Source organism: Lontra canadensis, unplaced genomic scaffold, assembly GCF_010015895.1.
Source record: "Lontra canadensis isolate GAN:19392208 unplaced genomic scaffold, GSC_riverotter_1.0 scaffold25, whole genome shotgun sequence".
NCBI lineage: Eukaryota > Metazoa > Chordata > Mammalia > Carnivora > Mustelidae > Lontra > Lontra canadensis.
The window spans coordinates 22,651,094-22,671,531 of NW_022631019.1; the positions used below are offsets into that span (position 1 = coordinate 22,651,094).

General features: G+C 44.9%; 1 protein-coding gene and 2 non-coding genes across 19 annotated transcripts in view; all 3 read right to left on the reverse strand.

Annotated features, from left to right (window-relative positions):
• Window positions 1-1,224: 1,224 nt before the first annotated feature.
• Window positions 1,225-20,438, reverse strand: part of PUM1 (pumilio RNA binding family member 1) — a 138,382-nt gene continuing 119,168 nt past the window's right edge. For 10 of the 17 annotated variants that reach the window (XM_032864005.1, XM_032864002.1, XM_032864001.1 and 7 more), the window contains 6 exons: window positions 18,094-18,228; window positions 14,804-14,941; window positions 12,246-12,371; window positions 10,821-10,942; window positions 5,837-6,029; window positions 1,225-3,084 (listed from right to left, as the gene is read on the reverse strand). In XM_032864005.1, coding sequence (XP_032719896.1) covers window positions 2,953-3,084; window positions 5,837-6,029; window positions 10,821-10,942; window positions 12,246-12,371; window positions 14,804-14,941; window positions 18,094-18,228 — 846 coding nt within the window. In that variant the 3' untranslated portion in view covers window positions 1,225-2,952. The remainder of the gene's footprint in view (window positions 3,085-5,836; window positions 6,030-10,820; window positions 10,943-12,245; window positions 12,372-14,803; window positions 14,942-18,093; window positions 18,229-20,438) is intronic. The other 7 variants (XM_032864006.1, XM_032864003.1, XM_032863995.1 and 4 more) reach the window with 3 other exon arrangements.
• LOC116871420 lies at window positions 4,914-4,998 on the reverse strand. The gene has a single exon (XR_004383391.1). It is a non-coding gene; the product is annotated as a small nucleolar RNA SNORD103/SNORD85 (small nucleolar RNA).
• LOC116871421 lies at window positions 17,115-17,199 on the reverse strand. The gene has a single exon (XR_004383392.1). It is a non-coding gene; the product is annotated as a small nucleolar RNA SNORD103/SNORD85 (small nucleolar RNA).

Below are 20,438 nucleotides of genomic sequence, written 5' to 3' on the forward strand. Positions count from 1 at the left end.
TGCCCCTGTATGTGTTCGCGCCTTCAGTTTCCAGGGAGGAACTTGGTTTCAGATGAAGTAACACCCTCAGGCACAGTGAGTGGAGGGACCCGCCTTTGAACCTGGTCCGATTCCAGAGCCATGACACTCGGGAGTCACCAGGCGGTGACAGAGGGTGATGGCCTCTAGCATGCAGTCTCTGGTGGGCCCATGAGGACTACCAGAGAGAGGAACCTCGGGAGGGGCTGGATTTCAGCCACTGCGGCACAGTTAGGTCCTGGACTCGAAACCTGCCTTAGCTCCACTTCCTTTCCCTCCCTTCATTCCCAGGACCAGGGTCCGCTAGTGACAGTCCCTTACCTGCGGGAGGGGACAGGACAAGGCTCCTGTGACTGGCCCTGGGGCTCTGATTGCAGACATGAGGTCATGCGGGCTCCCACCTGGCCTCCCTGGCTGAACCCACCCTGGAGCTGCCAACACCAACCAGTGTCCGTGGGGCAAAGGTGGCGAAAGCGTGAGCGTCCCCAGACATAGGTGGCAGGCCCGCCTCCATGAGCTAGAGCCTCCCGTATTAAAACACCGGAAGGGGCCCCCAATCTGAGGGTGATGAGCAAGATGAGCAAGCTAGGCTCCTGGGCCAGCCGGGGCCAGGCTCCACGTGTGAACATGGTGGGGCAGGATGAGGGCAGCAGCAGCCCAAACTGAGGAAAGGGAAGGGGGTCTCGGGAGGGGAGACTGAGACAGACCGGACAGCAGTCGGGGATGCCTTAGTGGCCGCCCACCTCCAAAGACGAGATGCTCCAGCGCACGCGGGAGCTGGGAGACATCTGTAATTGACTGGATTTGAACCCAGACCCCAGGCTCACAAGGTAGCAAAGGCCGCAAAGAGCAAATGAAGAGCTTCCAACTGGGTCCCGCCGCAGGGCACTGGCTTTTGGAGGACGCTCCCCGCAACTGATGGGCACACCCTGGGCCCAGGGAGGCAGACGCTCTGGTTTTTCAATAGAAGTTGGAAATCTGGACTAACAGTCTTGCTTTTGAAAGCACTAAGCAGGCTAAAGCCAACATCTTTGGGTCAGACTGGATTCCAGAGCTATCGTTCCACCAACCCAGCCATATTCCAATCCCACCCTGCCCTCCCGCCAACAGAAACCAAACAAGCAGGAGAAAGGCACAAAGAAGGAAAGGGCTGTCCTGGGACACTAATGTTAAGGGGGAGAGGAGGAGTTAACATAGAAGCACAAATTCAGATTCCAAAGTTCTGTATTTTTCAAAATAAAGATCACACATTGTTTAGAGACAATCTACACAAGAGTTACAAAAAATAGTTGCCCAGGCATAAGCATACACAGGTTTGTTAATTATACACATATGGTTACAAGTGTGCTTGCAAAAAAGTTCATTGGAAATATACACAAGGCTCTGGAAATGTACACCGTGTAGTGTTACAATTCTATATTCAAACAAGGAAAATTGACAGTATGTTACATTCACTTACAAGTAGACAAAATGCAAAATACAGTTCATCTTCTGTACAAAAAGGAAGGGCAATTCACACTTTACAAGGTGAGAGGGGCTCTGATTGTAAGGAAAGCTAGGGCAGGGCTGAACTTTGCACGTTCTTATGACTGTCACAAAATAAGCAAAACATTACTTTTTTAGGATTAAAAAAAAAAAAACACTAGTGTGAACTGAATCATCTTGAATAACATTTAGAAAGGATCTTGCTACTGTGGGACTAGGTGACAAATAAAACCAAGCTATTTTTTCCTTTTTAAACATTTAACTAGGCTGTATAAAGAACATTTATTCCTTCAAAAGAAAAAAAATTTACTTCTGGTTGAAATTACAATTTACAATATACAACACTATATGCTACGACCATAAAAGGTGTGAATATACACTGAATGCACAGGGCTGGCTAATTCTCTTTTCTTACCAAAAAACGGGTTTATGTTGATTCAAACTTCTCCACATTTACATTACAGGTATACAAATGTACAATTGTACAATCCAAAGTATGTTCGACTACTAGGGTACATTATAGATACAGATTAGACATCAAAACAAGAAAATACTACAAATTTGTATATATGCAAAGTCTACACCAAGTATACACTATATATTTATAGAAGCAAGACCAAAAGCAGAGTTGGATTTTTTTTTCTCATGCTAAATAATCAGATTTTGCCTTTCAATGTTAACAGAAAAAAATCCAGTAGGCAGTAAACAAATACACCCGCCCGGCCTTGAAAGACATCCTCGGAGCTCACATCTCCTCCTCACAGAACAGACTACACATCTCCTTCAGCATAATAGTCTCCAAAAAAGGCGATTTTTCAAAGCTTCATAAACTTAATGTCATAAACTGAAGCTTTAGCAACTCTAAAACAATTTTCATTTTATATATATATATATATGTATATATATATATGCTTTATAAACAGTGTTAAATGCCATTTTGGGGTCATTTAACAAAATTCAAATTTCTCAGGTTTTTTTGTTGGTTTTTGTTTTTTACTAAAATGAGGAGGTGGGGGAAGAGCTATTTGCAAAACTTGCCGGCAAGGCAAAATGGGTTAAAAACCTTTTTTTCTTTTTTTTTTTTTAACTTTTTTTGTTAAACCAACCACCCTGAAAGTTTCCACACGCGTAATATAGATACAACATGAACAAAATGTGTGGCCTCCCATGTACATTGGTCACCTATGTACAAGTACCCTATACACCAGTAAAACAACAGGGCAATTAGTCAATTAAAAAAAATAATTAGTACATGTTATGCGTAATAAAATTAAACAAATTTACAAAGGCTTTTCCACTTGTGGATTTGATTCCATTTTTTGGAGGAGCGGGTAATCCTGGAGCAACCATTTACCCATTTCAGCTTCTCTGCGTGAACAGTTCTGGTTGCTGGTTGGATTCGCCAGTGGGCCAGTGAGGTCAGTGGGAATGAGGGACAGGGCGACTGCCTCAGATGATACCATTAGGGGGGCCGCAGATGGGCCCCAAGTCAACGCCATTCTTCATGTAGTACTTCTCCAGCTTGGCCAGGATGTGCTTGCCGTAGGTGTACTTGCGCAGAGTGGCGATGTGGGGCCGGATCTGGGGAGAAAGCACAGTGTTACTCTGGCCCGCAAGCCGGCCGCGAAATGCCAGGCACTGAAGCGTGCACACCAGCCTGTGAGCCCGCCAGGCGACACCTTCCCCCACCAGTTCAGTCAAAGCCCCGCCACTCGACAGCCACGGGGAGCGAGCGGAGTGTGTGAGGGCTCCTCCCTACTCTGTGCGCGGACACCAGGGCTCCAGAGGCGGCCGGCCACAGACCACTTCCACGTCGGTCCGTGGAGCACGTGCGTCCTCACAGGCGCCCACACCGTCACCGTATAGCGGCCGGTACCCGGGTTCAGCTCACGTTCTGTTCTCCGGCCCTTGGGTGGGTCCCCATGGAGCACCCTAGACACGAGAGGGGCTTCTCGCTGGAGCCCCCTTTCTCTGCCGGGAGGCTCACCGCCCCACGGTTCCACCAACAGCGGAGGACAGTGCGTACCAGCCTGCTCCCCACCCGGACGCGCACTTGCACACTCAAACACACTGGCCACCTACACCAGGGCACATGGACGCTTGCCATGCAGAGAGCTCCACACAGGCCACGATTTCTGTCTAGTCGGTCCGGTCCTCAAAGCAAGGAAGTCCCAAGTAGCTCTAGAAACCACTGCTGCGCCACAGGACACAGGCCCACAGCAGCTACCACGTTGTCACCTACAAGCCCGCGTGGGGAACCATTAACAGCCCTGGGTCCAATTCCGAGCTGTGTGGCCCACAGCACTCGCCTCACAGCTCTGTAAAAAGAATGTGTGATAATGCTATGCTGCTATTTGGGGGGTAGTGAGGACGCTAGACATCGCCGGTGTCTCTGGCATCAGAACGTGAAGTTCAGGACCCCCTGGCTTTTCGGTGGCCCTCCTTTTAGAAACACTAATGACATTTACATTCAATTCTTTCACCTCTCTGTCCCCAGGACTGGTGACTGCTAGACCCAGCCACTGAACTCCGATCCTTCTCCTTTCCCAGACAAGACGCTAATGACCCTCGTGCTCACGCACGTGCACCGCTGTTCAACTCCGCTTTTTACTTATTTGGTGGGAGATGGAAGGAAATCAACCTGCCCCCTTGTCTCCTCCTGCTGGAAAGGACACTGCCAGGCAGTGAAAGCTGGAAAACTCGGGTTTTTGGGCCTGTGGGACTCTTCTTCCTCTTTCAACTCCCTCCATCAGCCAACTGCTAAGCCCTGTTCCGTCCACTTGTCTTCAGTCCCAGAGCCACCGCCCACCTCTTGGCTTTAAAGCCGCCCATCCGGCTTCCTCATTGTCTCCTCTCCTGCTGCCTGCCCTTCTCTAGGTTAGTCATCAGCCAGGACAATCACATGAAACGCAAATGTGACCTGGCCTCGCAGGCCCACCCCTGCCCAGGGATAGGGCCTGACCTCTCCAGATACATGGTCTTGTCTCCTGTTCCTAAGCCTTCATGTTCCATGTTCCCTTTGCCTGGGAGGGTTCAGGGCTTTATTCAAATGTCACTCTCTGCGGGAGCCTTCTCTGACACATGCCCGCACGGCCCTATCCCACACCTCCCCAGCACGACTGCAGCTCTCCGTGTGGGGTACTGTCATACTCAGGGACGCCGGAGCCCTGCTGAGAGGCGGGCTCACTCTTGAGTTTGCACATGAGCACTTGTCAAAGGCAGGACTGAATGCACGGACAGGCTTAAAACTTCTATAGGACTCCAGTATGGCCTCTGCCTTCCCCAGCGTCTTGACACACGCATCTGCGAGCCTCACAGCTGGAAGGACCCTGGACTCCCCCAACCTTCAGGGGCCATTGCCAACACCACTGCGGTGCTGTGTTTTGAACTGGAGGCGGTGGGGGGCCTTGTCTGGCTCAGAACTTGAGTCCATAACAAAGATTCTCATTACTGAACTTTGTTCTCAGTGAGGGCAAGTGGCTCATCATCGCCAGACGGTGCCCAACACCTCCCCTGAGAAGGGCAGAGGGAGTCTGGAGCCCAAACGCTGAGGGTTCAGGTTGGGAGCAGCTGGGGCTCGCGGCGCTGCCAGGCACAAACAGAGCGGCAGCGTGCCTGCCCGTGTGTGTGTTTTGCTTCCCGAGCCCAGGGGGCTGCGTGGGAGGGAGGCTGGCTGGACCGGCCCTGCGACTGTTCCAGAAGCCATGGGTGGCTTCAGGTGCATTCGGTGTCCGGTTGGCGTCAGCCCCACACACAGCACCTAACAGCTCGGATCTCTGTCTCTCCTCCTCACTCCCCCTCAGCCTGGACTTCCCCTCCCGCAGAGCCTCCCGAGAAGCCTCGAGCACGTGCTCTCACGGGCTCACCAGCGCTTTCCATGGCTCTTCCCCACACAGTGCTCTGTGGGCAGGGACCAATTTCGTCATGTCTGTGCCGGTGCCCGGCACAAAGCAGGAACCAAGCCAGGCACTGGACAGACCCTCTCTCAGTGCAAGGTGGTGGAATGAATGAGAGAAAAGGAAGGCAAGCAGGCTGATTTGTTGGACTGAGAAGCTGGTCTCCTAGGAGCAGAAAACCATGCCCATGCCCTGAGGACCACAGAGGGAAATCCCTCACAAGGATGGGAGTTTCAGACTCTTTCACACTAGTGAGCTACTGAAACATGAAGAGAGTGGCCACTCTAGATAAAAGGAAACAGGAGCACAGCATGAGACCTAGTCCAGTGACAAACTCCACAAAAAGCAGCAAGCTGTCTACTTTCATTTGCATTTCAGAAATGTCAAGAACCTCAGGCCTTATAGACTTTGAGTGAGATCTGTCCACCCTGGCTCACCTTATGCATGACGATCTTCCGCTGGGCTGGCTCGGCCACATCGATCATCTTCTGGACCACGTAGTTGGCATACTGGTCCTTCATCATGGTGTATAAGGCACTGTGGGGACCGTCATTCATGGTGCATACCTCATCGATAAGCACAGCACGCTCCGTACGGGAGGCATGAGTGACACACTTCTCCACAACATTGCTGTAAGGAGACAAATCCAGGGACAACTCTTAGAACAAAGACCTTGTTGGGCTGTGTTTTTCTGACCTCTGTCCTCTCAGTCAGCACCACAAGAGAGCCTGACATTTTTGGAAGGTCTGGTTCTATGAGTCTCCCCCTCTGTCATCTGTGGCTGCCAGTGTGAATGGTGGCTGAGACCAGGTCTCAGGGGACTAGCAGGCCCAACCTTCTCACAGCTGAGGAACAGCCCAGGTAAGTGAAGCGACTCACATACGAGGCTCACGTCTGCTTAGTAAGTTGCACTTGTTAAGGATTATAATTTCAACACACAACTAAAATCCACAAATCCTCTCCTTTCTGAGTGTACAGAAGTCAGGAACAAGCCTCCCTTACGTCGCTATCTCTAGTGCCAACCACAGAGCGGGACACCCGGAGAGGAGGCCCTGCACACTTAGTCAAGGAAGGTGTGAGCAGGAACCACAGCGCTCATTCAACAGCCTCCTGCTGCGTCTTCAGAGCCTAAGAACAAGAGCCACCCTACAGGTCTGCCAGCATCTCTGAATCCGGCACAGTTCTGTCCTCTTGGGAAAGAAAACAGGAATTGGCTACACTAAATGCAGGGGCGGGGTGGGCAGAAGTGGCGATTAAATTACACACGCCTGTGCTAATGGGTATTTGCCATCTCGGCGTGATTAAAAACCAATACTACTATGCTTCTGTGGCTCTGTGGGTACAAGGAAGTTGTGTGATGTCAAAGAACAATACATATTATTTGTATTTGTATCACTGGAGTCAATACCCGGCAGAGAGGACATCTGGTGGGTCAGTGTGCAGCTGGACGTTGAAGGCTTTCAGAGAGTTCACGACTGGGGAAGAGCTACTCTGGGTCACAGAACTCTCACAGAGAAAAAGAACTTATTAATAATAACTTGCTAATGCAGGAAGCTCTTTCCTCTGTGACAGTCCTTAAATATGGCCATTTAGCGTATCTCATAATCTGGAAGTAATTACTTTCTAGGGCAACCTACCGTATGGGCGAATGGCTCTATGAAACATTCTTCTTTACATACTGAAGCAAAACACTCTCTCCCCTAAAATTTCACCCATTCGACTTAATTTTGCCCTCAGGGACTGAAAAAGGACACACATGCCTACTTCTTGAATACCTCAGGGCAGGAACTCTGGTCTTAACTCCTTCCAGAGCCCAGCCCTCTGGATATCTGAATAGTCCAGTAACTATCACCGGAGTAAGTCCCTAATCTCCAAGTTCTTACACCGTAAGAGGATGCTGTTCCACAGAGCCCTCAGTGTTAGCTCATTGTGCACAGTGAGCTTTTATTTGGAAAACAAAATTCTCCGGACGCCTGGGTGGCTCAGTTGGTTGAGCATCCAGCTCTCGGTTTCAGATCAGGTTGTGATCTCAGGGTTGTGGGATTGGGCCCTGCCCTCGGCATGTGGACTCAGCTTGGGATTCTCCCTCTGCCTCTGCTTCTCCCCATCCCCAATATGTGCAAGCTTTCTCTTTGTCTCTCAAATAAATAGATCAGAAAGAAAAAAAATTCTCAAGCTAAAATGTTAAAAACTACCATCCTATTGATCACTTCTTCAACCTTTCTTAAGACACAGTGTCTGAGGCACCTGGGTGGCTCAGTCATTAAGCCTCTGCCTCCAGCTCAGGTCATGATCACAGGGTCCTGGGATCGAGCCCTGCATGAGGCTCCCTGTTCAGGGTGAAGTCTGCTTCTCCCCCTCCCACTCCCCCTGCTTGTGTTCTCTCGCTGTCTTTCTCTGTCAAATACATAAAATCTTAAAAAAAAAAAAAAAGAGAGAGAGAGAGTGCAAGCAAGCGAGCAATACACAGTGTCAAGTCTGGTGAACTGATCAATCAAGTCTATTTAAGCCAACAGCCTCCCCTCCTTTGAAACAGCATCACAGAGAAACTTCTTTGCCCACCTTCCTTCTACAGCACTACGCTACTACAGTACTGCTCTAGTGTGAGCTCGAAGTGTGGCACTTTGGAAGTTATCTCCTAATAGCCATCAGCTCCTCCCTCAGCAGAAAAGGGACTTAAGATATTACTGATCCCGTTCAGAGAGCACAAAGCCTGGCATGATCTCCAAATGCTCAGGCAAAGAATTCAGCAGTTTTCAGGACTGCTTAGCTGGACCACACCTTCATCCAGTCCAGGCCTGCTTCCCCTACAAATTGGTCGGGATTAGAACAGGACACTCATTCTTCTGGGTACAGGACTCAATCCTCAACACTGACCTGTCTTCCAAGAAAGCAAGCAGGTAACTCCAGCTACCACCATGGGACTTCCACCTTAATACATGATCAAGTGTTGCGTCTTTAAAGTTTATTCTAGGCATTCTGAAACTACAGTTCCCAGCCCATTTGTGGGTGGTGAGATCAACTTAGTGATTTGTGACCAGCTTTTTCTTTAAAAATGAAACAGAACAGTAGGTATTAGAATTAATCATGGACAACAGTTTCAGTTATACGTGTATGCATGTGCCTTTGCGTGCAAAGTCAATGAAACTTTTGCTTTTTATTTTGGGTCACCATCAAAACTGTAAGAAAGTCACTATTTTATTTCTACTTATCTCAAGTGTATCAGCTCTTTCTTGTGTTACCTCTAATCTGTTGCTGTTAAGGCCACACGGTGAATTCTATCTCAGAGGACTTATTTTTCTATTGCAGAATTTCCATTTTGTTCTTTTTATACCAAAGCTTCTAATTCTCTACTAACATCTTTTCATTCATTACGATTGCATCTTCCTTTACATCTTTCACTATAATTAAAATAGGTGTTTTAAAATCATTCTCTACTAATTCCAACATCGGGGTGGTCTGGAACTAGGTGGGAGTTTTTTCTTTCTTTTTCTGTTTCTTCTTTTTTTCTTGACTATATGTCTTATCACATTTTTCTGCTTTCTAGACAATGAATGATATGCAGGAGAAACTGAGTTCTGTTACGTTCCCCCAAGGATATTACTCTCCCCATTCCTTTATTTAGTGCAGTAACTTGGCTGAACTGGAACGGCAAGCTTCTCCCACACAAGAGGGATCTCAGTTCAGTTCTTTAAGCCTTCGCTGGCCTGCCTCAAGTCTGTGCCACGCAAATGTGGGTCAGGAGTCAAGCAGATATTTGGGAAATTAAATGTGGGCCTTCCCCTCCCTGGTTCTCTTACTTTCTGGAATTTCTGCCCTGTCACTCTGTCACTCTCATTACCATGGCTGCCCCTAACTCTGCCTTCTGGGGACACTGGAGATTTTTTAATCCAACTTTAGAAGCCCAGAGCAGAATGGAACTGCCTACAGGCTAAAAGCCAATTAAAACTGGGAAATTTCCTGATTACAGTCAACAATACTGCATCACAAAACATCGTTAAGAGACTAGATTTAATGATGTTCTCAGCACACAAAAAAATAATGATTATATGACATGATAAAGGTGTTAGCTAATGCTACTGCAGTAATCATACTGCAGTATATGAATGTATCAAACCAACACATCATACACGTCAAACTTACATAATAATAACATAATTACACAATTACATAATTGACAAACTTATCTGTCAATTATATCTCAATGCAATACAAAAATAAAAAATCAAAAGGGGAAGTGGGGGAGGAAAAGGGAGATTTCCCCAGTGCAATTATGTCCTTCCAAGTATCAGTAAGCCTTCCCTCCCCTCCCCCATACCCTTCTGGTATCTACCTGTTCTTGGCCACTCTCTTAAACGGCTTAATGCCTTCAGGAAGGTTTTTGGCATTTTGTCCACAATTTATAGTCGTTATCTGTGGGAGGATTAGGCCCAAAGCAGCTACTCAGTCATTACCAGACCACACACAAGTCTATTGTAATATTAATTAATACTTATACCTAAGAGTGAGATATTAAATACATGGGAAAAAAAAGGTGGGGGGAATAGAAGATAGTGACCCAAGGAAGAATTCTAAGAGATTCTGCCGCTAATTCCCTGGTCCTGCCAAATGTTTTTTTTTTTTTTTTTTTTTTTTTTTTAAAAAAGGGCAATACAAGATCACAGAGACCCTGAAATGGTCAGGATACTGAGACACTGGATCAAAGAGTGTTTTTACTTCTCTTCTCTTTCCATGCTGCAGTGTTATAAAATTTCAAAACTTAGAGACAAGCAATTTAAAAACATCAAGGCTGTAGAGTCATACCTGCTTGGCAGTGTATCCTAAAAACCAAAGAAAAATATTCCCAAAATACAAACTACTATACTATGTGCTGTAGAATACACACATTCCACTTAGACCATACCGCTAATCCCTTGGAAGGGCCATCAATTTCTCCTCCAACCACTGTTAATTATAAGTCACCTAAAACATCTTTCACAATCTGGTGATAACTAGCCCATTTTATTCTTGACCTGGCACAGTATGAAGACTGGAAAAGAGACTCTAATAAGAATACTGTATATGTAGATACGGTATATGCTGCCTCTTAATTTTGGCACCAGAGAGGAAACTGAGTAAAGAACATTTCACAATTCTGAACAAGTAAGTTAATAAAATGTCCAGTTCACCACAGTGTAAGATTTAAGCTCTTTAGAAACATAATCCTCAGATTTCACAGTGGAGTGAGGAGGCATTAAGGGACCTGCTTTATTTTATACTTTATAATAGAACCATTGGACTTTTTAAGCTGTGTATACCTGGAGAAAAAGAAACATGTAAAAAAAAGAAGAGAATGAAAATTCATTCCTTCTCTCTAGACTTGAAATACTATTTTATCGTCTTCTCTGGAAAATGGGAGTCCATGTAATTCAAAGCACACACCTTGCAAATTTGTGCTGACTCAATACAAGTACATTGCCTCGGATTTCTGCTACAATTTTACTTTTATCCTCAGGACGACCATGCTCCAATACATGCTGGATTACATAATTTCCATATTGATCCTGTTTGAGAAACAACAGAAAAAAAGTGATGTAAAAATTAGCTCTGTGAATTACCTCAATCCTTACATCTAATCACCACCTACCTTCCTTCCTACAGCACCAGGAAGGTTTACCTGAATAATAACGAACTTAAGAACTTTAAAAATGAATAGGGAGTGACAAATTTCTCCTTATCATTACAAAAGAGGAACATTTACCAGATGATGGACTATTTCTCTATATATTTATGCCCAAAGGTCCTATTTAAGTTCTTCCTTCATTAGCTACTAGGCCCAAAAGAGTAGGCCTCCTCTCATTTAAAAACAAAACAAAACTAGGGTGCCTGGGTGGCTAAGCTGATTGGACGACTGCTTTCGGTTCAGGTCACGATCCTGGAATCCCAGGGTCGATTCCCAGATCAGGATCCCAGCCCAGCTCCATGGGGAGTCTGCTTCTCCCTCTGACCTTCTCCCCTCTCATGCTCTCTCTCAAATAAATAAAATCTTTAAAAAAAAAAAAAACAAAAAAAAAAAAACAAAAAAATAAGAAAGGAAGGCATAGCTGGGAATAAAGAGCTATTTTTCTCTCAAACAGAAGTTTACCTCTAAGAAAAATGGGAAACAATGTTTATGTCCAACAAAACAGACAATACCTAATTAAACAGCATCACAAGCATACAATAGATATAGTCACTCATCTACGGTTAAAAGTATTGGAGAGAATAAACGTACAAATTTATACTTTTAAAAAAACAAGTGCAGAGCCCAAACGTGTTTGCTTCTGGATGGCAGGATTACGGATAATTTCTTTTGTTCTTACTTTCTGTACTTCCAGTTTTTTTCCACAACGAGGATATAATACATTTATAACCTCACACCTCCCACCAAAACAAACAAACTCCAACAAAAGTGCTGCTTCAGTACAATGCTACACTTAGAAAGTGTTCTCTTGGTTATTGTGATGGCGGAGAAAGGTTTAATGGCAAAAGCAAAAGAAAGTACCAAAGCTAAAAAGAAGCCACCTAATCCACTTAGTTCAGCGGAATGATGAAGCTGAGACCAAGAGAGGTTGAATGGCCTGTCCATGACAGAAGGCTGGCAGGCAGCGCCCTCCACTCCAAGGCCAGGGCTCTCTTCATCAACCATATTCAAAAAGCACAAACCAGGACGGTATAAATGAGAACCTGCCCCAAAGCCAATGGGCATTTTAAACACATTAACATTTAACTCTTCCGGAACGGATACCTGTGCTGAGAAAACACACAAGGTCTGGGCCTGCACGAGCCCACAGGTGTTTGCAGTTACTCTACTGGCAACTCCACTACCTGCACAAGCTGCTCTGTGTGCTGGTGAAGCTCCTCTAAGACAGGGAGTGTCTGCTCAGGGAGACAGTGCTCCAGGATCCTCTGAATCACTCGGCAGCCGTAAGGGTGCGTGGACAAAGCAAATACCTAGGACAGACAACACAAACAACAAAGCCAAGAATGACAGTTGCCACTTTGGATGCCTCGGCGTCGTTCATATCCATTACTCCATTAATCTTCCCAAAGACAGAGAGAAAGTGAGCGATGAGTATTCCCAGCATCCGGAAGAGAGCTCTGCAGCTCCCAGAGGTTTCCACAGTGTGCCTGCCACCGCACAGACAGTAACTGACAAAGCCAGGACAGTATGTTCCAGTCTAACTCAGAAGGCCAAATTACAAATGTAGCACATTTGAGTTCTCGCTACAAATAATGACGTGTGTGTGTAAACCCATTTCATAACTATCCTAGGAATTTAGAGATGTACATAAATTCAGAGCTGAAAAGGACTTTTCCAAGAAGTCTAGAACGGACAGAGAATTAATCGAGGTCACAAAAAACACACTTTGTTAAGAGTCCACAGTGTTGAAGAACAGGGTTACAAAGAGAAAAAGAAAGGGCTGGGATCAAATCCTAAATGCTTTCACTTAACCACACTGCAATCTTCTAAATTTAATTAGGGTGTTTTCCAGCAATAAGTAAGAAAAGCTTCCTCTTTTCTTGGGTCTGGAGGAGATAAGAACACAGGCTTCAGCTCTGGACCACCCACTCTCAATTCTGGCCTTCCTAGCGAGAATGACATGGAGAAACCTGCACTCAAGTCTGTCATTAAGAATAATCACAGGGGGCACCTGGATGGCTCATTTGGTTGAGCGTCTGACTCTTGGTTTTGGCTCAGGTCATGATCTCACGGATCTGCTTGATGATTCTCTCCCTCTGCCCCTCCCACCGTGTGCTTACTTGCTCTCTATCTCAAATAAATAAATAAATCTTAAAAAAAAGAATAATCACAGGAATAATAAGAACAGTAACAACGGCTCACACTTACTAGATACTGGTCAAGTGTCAGCGCATTAAGTGCTTTTCATGTGGTTTTTAATGCATAGCTGTATGTGTACAACTGTGTACTTCCACAGTATAAAGTATGGTCCTGTTCTGTTTTATAAAAATGTTAAAAACTGGGGTGCCTGGGTGGCTCAGTCACTAAGTGTCTGCCTTCGGCTCAGGTCATGATCCCAGGGTCTTGGGATCAAGCCCAGCATCAGGATCCCTGCTCAGCGGGAAGCCTGCTTCCCCTCTCTCCTACTCCCTCTGTTTGTGTTCCCTCCCTCACTGTCTCTATCAAATAAATAAAATCTTTAAAGAAATTTTTTTAAATGCTAAAAACTCACAGTCTATAATAAATTAACTTATTTCACTCAACATTATGTTTCAAGTATTTACTTCTACTGTGGAGCTTCTGCTGGGCAAGTACCTGATTTGTTACTTTAATATTCGTCTAACCCTGTGCTGACAGACATCTAGATCATTCAGTCTTTTCTAGGAGGGTAAGGCTGCTTTCAATATGTCGAAGTTATGTCTCCTAGTATCCACCTAGGCTAGGAATGCCGGGTCACAGGAAGTACGTGTGCTGAACTTTGAAAGACGATGCAAAATGATTTTCCAAATGGCTGTGCTAATGTCTATTCCCACTAACAGTGATCAGATCCCAGTCTTGCCAGGACACAGCAGCCAACCAGCGGGGGAACAGTGGTCTATTACCTGTGCCCTTATTCTGCATCTTCCTGATTACTAATGCAACCATTCTGTCTTACGTCTACTGGCAATTTGTATTTCTTTTTGTCTGTTAGTGCTTGTGGTCATTTTTGCACTAATTTGTACGGCACTCTTTGATTACAGGATTTGATTATATATTTGTTATTAATTCTTCAGCAATTTCATCTTGAAAATATTCTCTCCCTTTTGGCAGCTTAGTCCTTTTACTTTCCTTGTTGTCTACTTTGATAAATGTTAAGACCTTATTTTTAAAGTAAACAGATCTACTCTTTTTTCATTAACTCAGAAAACCCAAACAACCCCCCAGTTAACCCCTTCAATCTCCTTACCGCTGCCATTAACTGAGCAAACCCCAAAGACTAAACAACTCTAAAATCCCATTTCGGTCTCAGCTTAGCGGTACACATGACTGCACGTGAAAATCTACTTGGTATTTACCATGTTTTCCCTTTTAAAAACAAAAACAAAAAACAATTTCACAGACCCAAGAAGGAGGTGTGTGTTTTACCCTTTGTTCCATGTAGCTTAAGAGGGTGTGAAGATGATGTTTTAGGGAAGAGAAATTAAAGATAATAGCCAATTAAGGGGCAATTCTGGAAAAATGATGTAAGAAAATATCAGCTCTACCTGGAAGCTGGTGCTAAGAGCATAGAGGCTCTTATGACATACAGGTAAACAGGACAAACGAGAGGCTATCTCTGGTGGTGTGGCCACGTGGGGACACCCTCCTAATGCTACCTTATTCTCTGCTCACGTTGGAAACACCCAAACACTTGTTTCCTTTGTTTCTTTCTTAAGTCACTTACCTGCCCCTTAAATGCATCAATGATAAACTGCAAAGACTGGGGCTGCACACATTCGATGCATTTCTGAACCACGTGATTACCATTCTGGTCTTTCACACACTTCAGGACGTGGCCGTCTAGCTCCCGCACCATCTCGTTCTATTCGAAGACAAGGAAAGAAAAGCACCACCAGAATCACAGCAAGCCGAACCCCCGGACAGTGAACAGTCTCCTTCCCCAACACAAAGCGCGAGGCAGGGAATCTAGGCCGATGAAGTAGAACCACACAGTTGTGGCGCCATGACAACAACACAGCAGCTCCAAATGAGGACAGCAGTGTTCCTGTGGATTAGCAAACTTCCTGTAACAGTAACCTGGGTTTTAAAAAAGTTCTCTAACTTGCAAAAAACCTCAGTGACTTTTTCAAAATGCAGACATCTGTAGGAAGGAATCTATAGGATGTACACGGTACTAAAGAATTTCACATATAATTTATCATGTTCTTAACATGACAACCCTGTAAAGTACATGTTATTAATAATGAAAAGAGTCGATCTACAGCTAACTATAGGCTAGGCATATCTGTAAGTGCTTAATGTGTTATGACTCAGTGAATCCTCGTAACAATCCTATGACCTGGACACTACTATCGATGAGGAAACCAAGGCACAAATTCTTTGACTTGCTAAAATCACAGACCTATACTGCCGAGATGCAAACCCAAGTGATTTGGTGCCTGTGTGGCAAAATAATGTGGGTGAGTAAAGCACCTGTCAGTCAGCTGTATATCATCCTGCACATACCCTCCGCATACATATATGAGGGAGGTGATGGAGACTGAGAGAGGGCGTAAGTAACCGTGTGGCCAAGATTGCAGCGAGCCACCGACCCAGATTCTAACCCAGGTCTGGAACTCCAACGTGATCTTTCCACCAGGCCAGTGACAGCTAGGACAGCCGGGACAATACTGTCAGGGAATACAGAAGACCAGACATGGAGCTGGCCAAGTGCATGAGGCTTGTGCATTTATTCAGGGTATACAGGAGAAGACCAGACACTGGTGCTGTGGGAGTGCGAGACTGACCGTGCAAGTGTGCGCAAGCAGGTAAGAGTGGAGATGACAAGGGTATAGGAAAAGAGACGCTGAGATTTTCACTGGATCCCTTCCTTGATGCAGAATATCCGCACCATGGCTGGGCTCTGCACCTGCTGCCCAATCTCTTCGCCGCGTCCCATCCCCGTGTATTCGCTCCCTTGTACCGAGTATGTATTTATGCAAGAAACTACAAGCCACTCCACAATGGTGACATTCATGAGAAGAATGTCTAAAACCTCTGAGATGTGGACTATGACAAAGGAACTAAGAGATTATCCCATTAAAGAAATTCAGGATTACAATACCAGGGACTAAAAAAGCTGAAGGCAACAAACTCAGGGAAGTTTCCTAAAGCAATTAATCAAATGTGAGGAAAACATTTATTCTGGAAATATAATTATGGGAATGTTAAGTGGAGAATGCAGTATATATAAAGAGAAAGACTGGGACATTTTTAATCAAAATAAAGGGGAGGTGGCTTCCTTGCATATGTTCTTGAGCCCAAAGAGGTTAAAAACCCCACTGGAGAGGAGTTAATTTCACTGAAAATAATAAACTTCCATCTAGAAAACAGTAAAATACCCGTAACAGGAAGAATCCTACCAGGCCCCGAACAAGGTAGACAAAGAAACCAGACCAGGAAAAAATACACAGAAATCTTGGATAGAAAAGCACACCTCAGGGAGAGAGAGGGGAAGCGAAAAACTACTACAGCGCAGCCGTCTAATCAGAAAAGAGAAAACAGTAAAATCTGAAAAAATGGAGACTAAGTCAACAATTTTAAGATAGACGGCAAAGACTGAGACAAACTAATACTCCTCTTGCTTTTCTGAGCAAGTGAGCATTATAGTCAAAAAAGGAGGAAGAAACTTCCATGTTCAAAAGAAACGAGAAAATCTAAGAGGAAAAAATTCAACCATGAAGTTTTCATCCATGAAAAATCCATGGAAAATGAAAACGGATAATGATCTGAACATCAGGGGAAGAAGAGCAGCAGCTCTGGCCGTGCTCCTGACTCCTCACATGCTGCTGGTGTCACCACGCCGGGCTGCTGCACTGCCAGTGCTGAGCGCTGATGAACCCCACGGTCTCGAAACACGCTGCCCTCCCCAGCGTCTTGACACGCGCATCTGCGAGCCTCACAGCTGGAAGGACCCTGGACTCCCCCAACCTTCAGGGGCCATTGCCAACACCACTGCGGTGCTGTGTTTTGAACTGGAGGCGGTGGGGGCCTCGTCTGGCTCAGAACTTGAGTCCATAACAAAGATTCTCATTACTGAACTTTGTTCTCAGTGAGGGCAAGTGGCTCATCATCGCCTGACCGTGCCCAACACCTCCCCCGAGAAGGGCAGAGGGAGTCCAGAGCCCAAACGCTGAGGGTTCAGATCGGGAGCAGCTGGGGCTCGCGGCGCTGCCTGGCACAAACACAGCGGCAGCGTGCCTGCCCGTGTGTGTGTTTTGCTTCCTGAGCCCAGGGGGGCTGCGTGGGAGGGAGGCTGGCTGGACCAGCCCTGCGACCGTTCCAGAAGCCATGGGTGGCTTCGGGTGCATTCGGTGTCCGGTTGGCGTCAGCCCCACACACAGCACCTAACAGCTCGGATCTCTGTCTCTCCTCCTCACTTCCCCTCAGCCTGGGCTTCCCCTCCCACAGAGCCTCCCGAGAAGCCCCGAGCACGTGCTCTCACGGGCTCACTAGTGCTTTCCAGTGCTTTCCACGGCTCTTCCCCACACAGTGCTCTGTGGGCAGGGACCAATCTTCGTGCTGGCACAAAGTGGGCACCAGGCCAGGCACTGGGCAGACACTCTCTCGGTGCAAGGTGGTGGAATGAATAAGGAAGAAGTGGAGGAAAATTATAGATGGGTGAGATCACCTAAGTTTGATTTGTAAGAGTGGTCAGGTCTAGCATTTTAACGTGCTTTAATTCTTGTCATACAAAACACCCACCTATAAAATTGCACTTACTAGACTGGTCAATGAGAAAAGTGTTTGAAATCAATGGCTTTAACGTAAGACACTTGATCTACTGTAAATTTACACACTTAATTGCACAGTTCATGCGTGCCATGCACAGAAAGGCAGACACAAGCACCAAAAAAACAAAAAAACAAAACACCACCGTACAAGAAAACTAAAGACTGACAAATTTACAGGGTTCACTACATGTACCATGGAGAAACATCGAACACCAAGAGAAAAGTTAAAGGGGAAACTTACAATTACCTGCTGGTCTGAGGGAATAAATTCAAGAGCTTTCTGGATAACACGGCAGCCATACATCTGCAGTGCCAGTGACAGGACGTGGCCTCGAATGCGTTCTGCCAAAGCCAGCTTCTGTTCAAGGCTGCCAAACTAGACACAGTGTGTGGGTGAACACCATTACTTAGGTAGTAGGAAAGAAACCAGAGAAAGCAAAGCATCCACTATTCTGTATCAACCACTGGCACAACTTCTTTTAGCCTTGTCACCCTATGATTAATTAACTAAACCTTTTTGTTCAAAAACTTTGTTTTTTCAAGCCAGAGTTCTAAGCCTCTGACTATAAGGAACCCATTTTATGTTGAAAAACTTCTCACGTATCCAACAGCAGCAGTTTCACTACTGTATGTTAAACAAATACGTAATTCCTCAAAACTGCCATTAATTCACTAATGCTAGAAATCTATATTCCCATTAAATATAAGAGCATTTACATTTATTCTAAAAATAGTAATACATGTGGGGAACACTGTTTATTGGAACCTTAGTGAATGTATGGGAAAGGGTCAAGCACTTCCTGGAGCAAATCTATAGCCCTCAGGTGTCTGAGGCCCATGGGTGAGAAAGGTCCTCTCTCATCCACATGAAATCTTAACATACGGACACTGTGTTTTGAATTAGGATTTTACATCACTCTAAGAACTGAAATTTTTTTTCTATATAGGGTAACACAGTCTTCTATATAGGGTAACACAGTCCAGGGGGAAGTTAGTAGAATAATAATAATAATAATGTTAAAACTCTTCCTACAAGGATTTCCCATTCCTGGTTTTTTATTTTCATTGGAATGACATAATCATGAGACTGGAAGAGATTGTATACATAAGCAGCTTCCACACAAGAGAACTATGGACCAGGGACGCTGTGTGCACCAGGGAAGTTCTCTAACCCTACAGTTATCATCCCCTCTTCATTTAGCCATCTCAGCCAGCACATGACCCGCTGAAGCTGGAGAGTTCCACGTTCTATCTGGGACAAGAGGGTGGTGAAAAGACATTCTAAAATCAAAATAAGTCACTTTATGTTCATTTCTTATTTTTATTGAGGATCTTACATTTTAAGTGAAATTTTAGGGGGAAGACGCACAGGATCAAAAGCCACTGGTATTACTTTACCAATTCAAGAGACGCATCTCAGAAACAAGAATCATCATAAAGTTTTTCAGATCTTTCTCTGAGTTTTTAGAAACAGACCATATCTAGTACAGCACACCCAGTTTTTGCTTATTCCCCAAGCTGATTTTGACTGATAGTTGCCCCTCAAATACTGGATCAATTTAAAAAGCACAAACATTCAAATTAAAAAGATACCATGGTTATTCACTCTAACCTTCCAAAGGGCATGTGGATTGTTTGCTAACAAATATTACAGTAATTTTAAAGGGACCACAAAAAGGTTACTCTTTGTTATAAGAACTAAAGTAACAGCAACAATTTTTACTGCTGTTAATATAGACCACAAAGACGACAGATGTGTTTATGAAACATAAACTTCCCTTAAAAGTCACTACACTTTCACTTTGCTCAGAATTTAATCACAAAATCTCAGTAAATAGAAACGTTACAAATATGCTGGTTTCTTAGTGTATCACTAAAGAGTTAAGAGTCAAAGAACTGGGGCACCTGGATGGCTCAGATAGTTAAGCACCTGCCTTCAACTCAGGTCATGATCTCCAGGTTCTGGGACTGAGCCCCTTATTGAGCTCCTGGCTCAGCAGGGAGTCTCCTTCTCCCTCTCCCTCTGCCTCTCCCCCTGCTTGTGCTCTGTCTCTGTCTCTCTCTCAAATGAATAAATAAAATCTTTAATTAAAAAAAAAGTCAAAGAAGTTCAGTCTTTGTGAGAAGGTAGGAATACAAAGGCTGTGAGTGAGCCATGTTTACATCTCACACAAAATGAACTAAGCAAGATGTACAAAATTGACAAATTTCTTCTATTTTGGAGCAGGTAATATGCAGTTCCAGCATTTTCCCCTGTTCCAAGTTCTTCATCTCAAATCCTTTCTGGATTTAGGACTTAAAATTGCTGATACTGGCACACCAGGGTTACAAGAACATAACAAAAAAATCCCTGCCTTTCTGACATTTACAGACATTAATCCAGCAATCTCATTAATCCTTTCCAAAAGCAATAGTAACAAGAGTAGACATTATTCATAATAACAGAAGTAAAAGAGGAAACCAAGACTGAAGGATCACCTAAAAAGAAGTATTTAACAATCCTCATGACTATAGTTTATGATGAAAAACACTACAGTTGACATTCAAAGAGAACTCTCCAGGAATCCTAAAAATCCACTTTTTAGA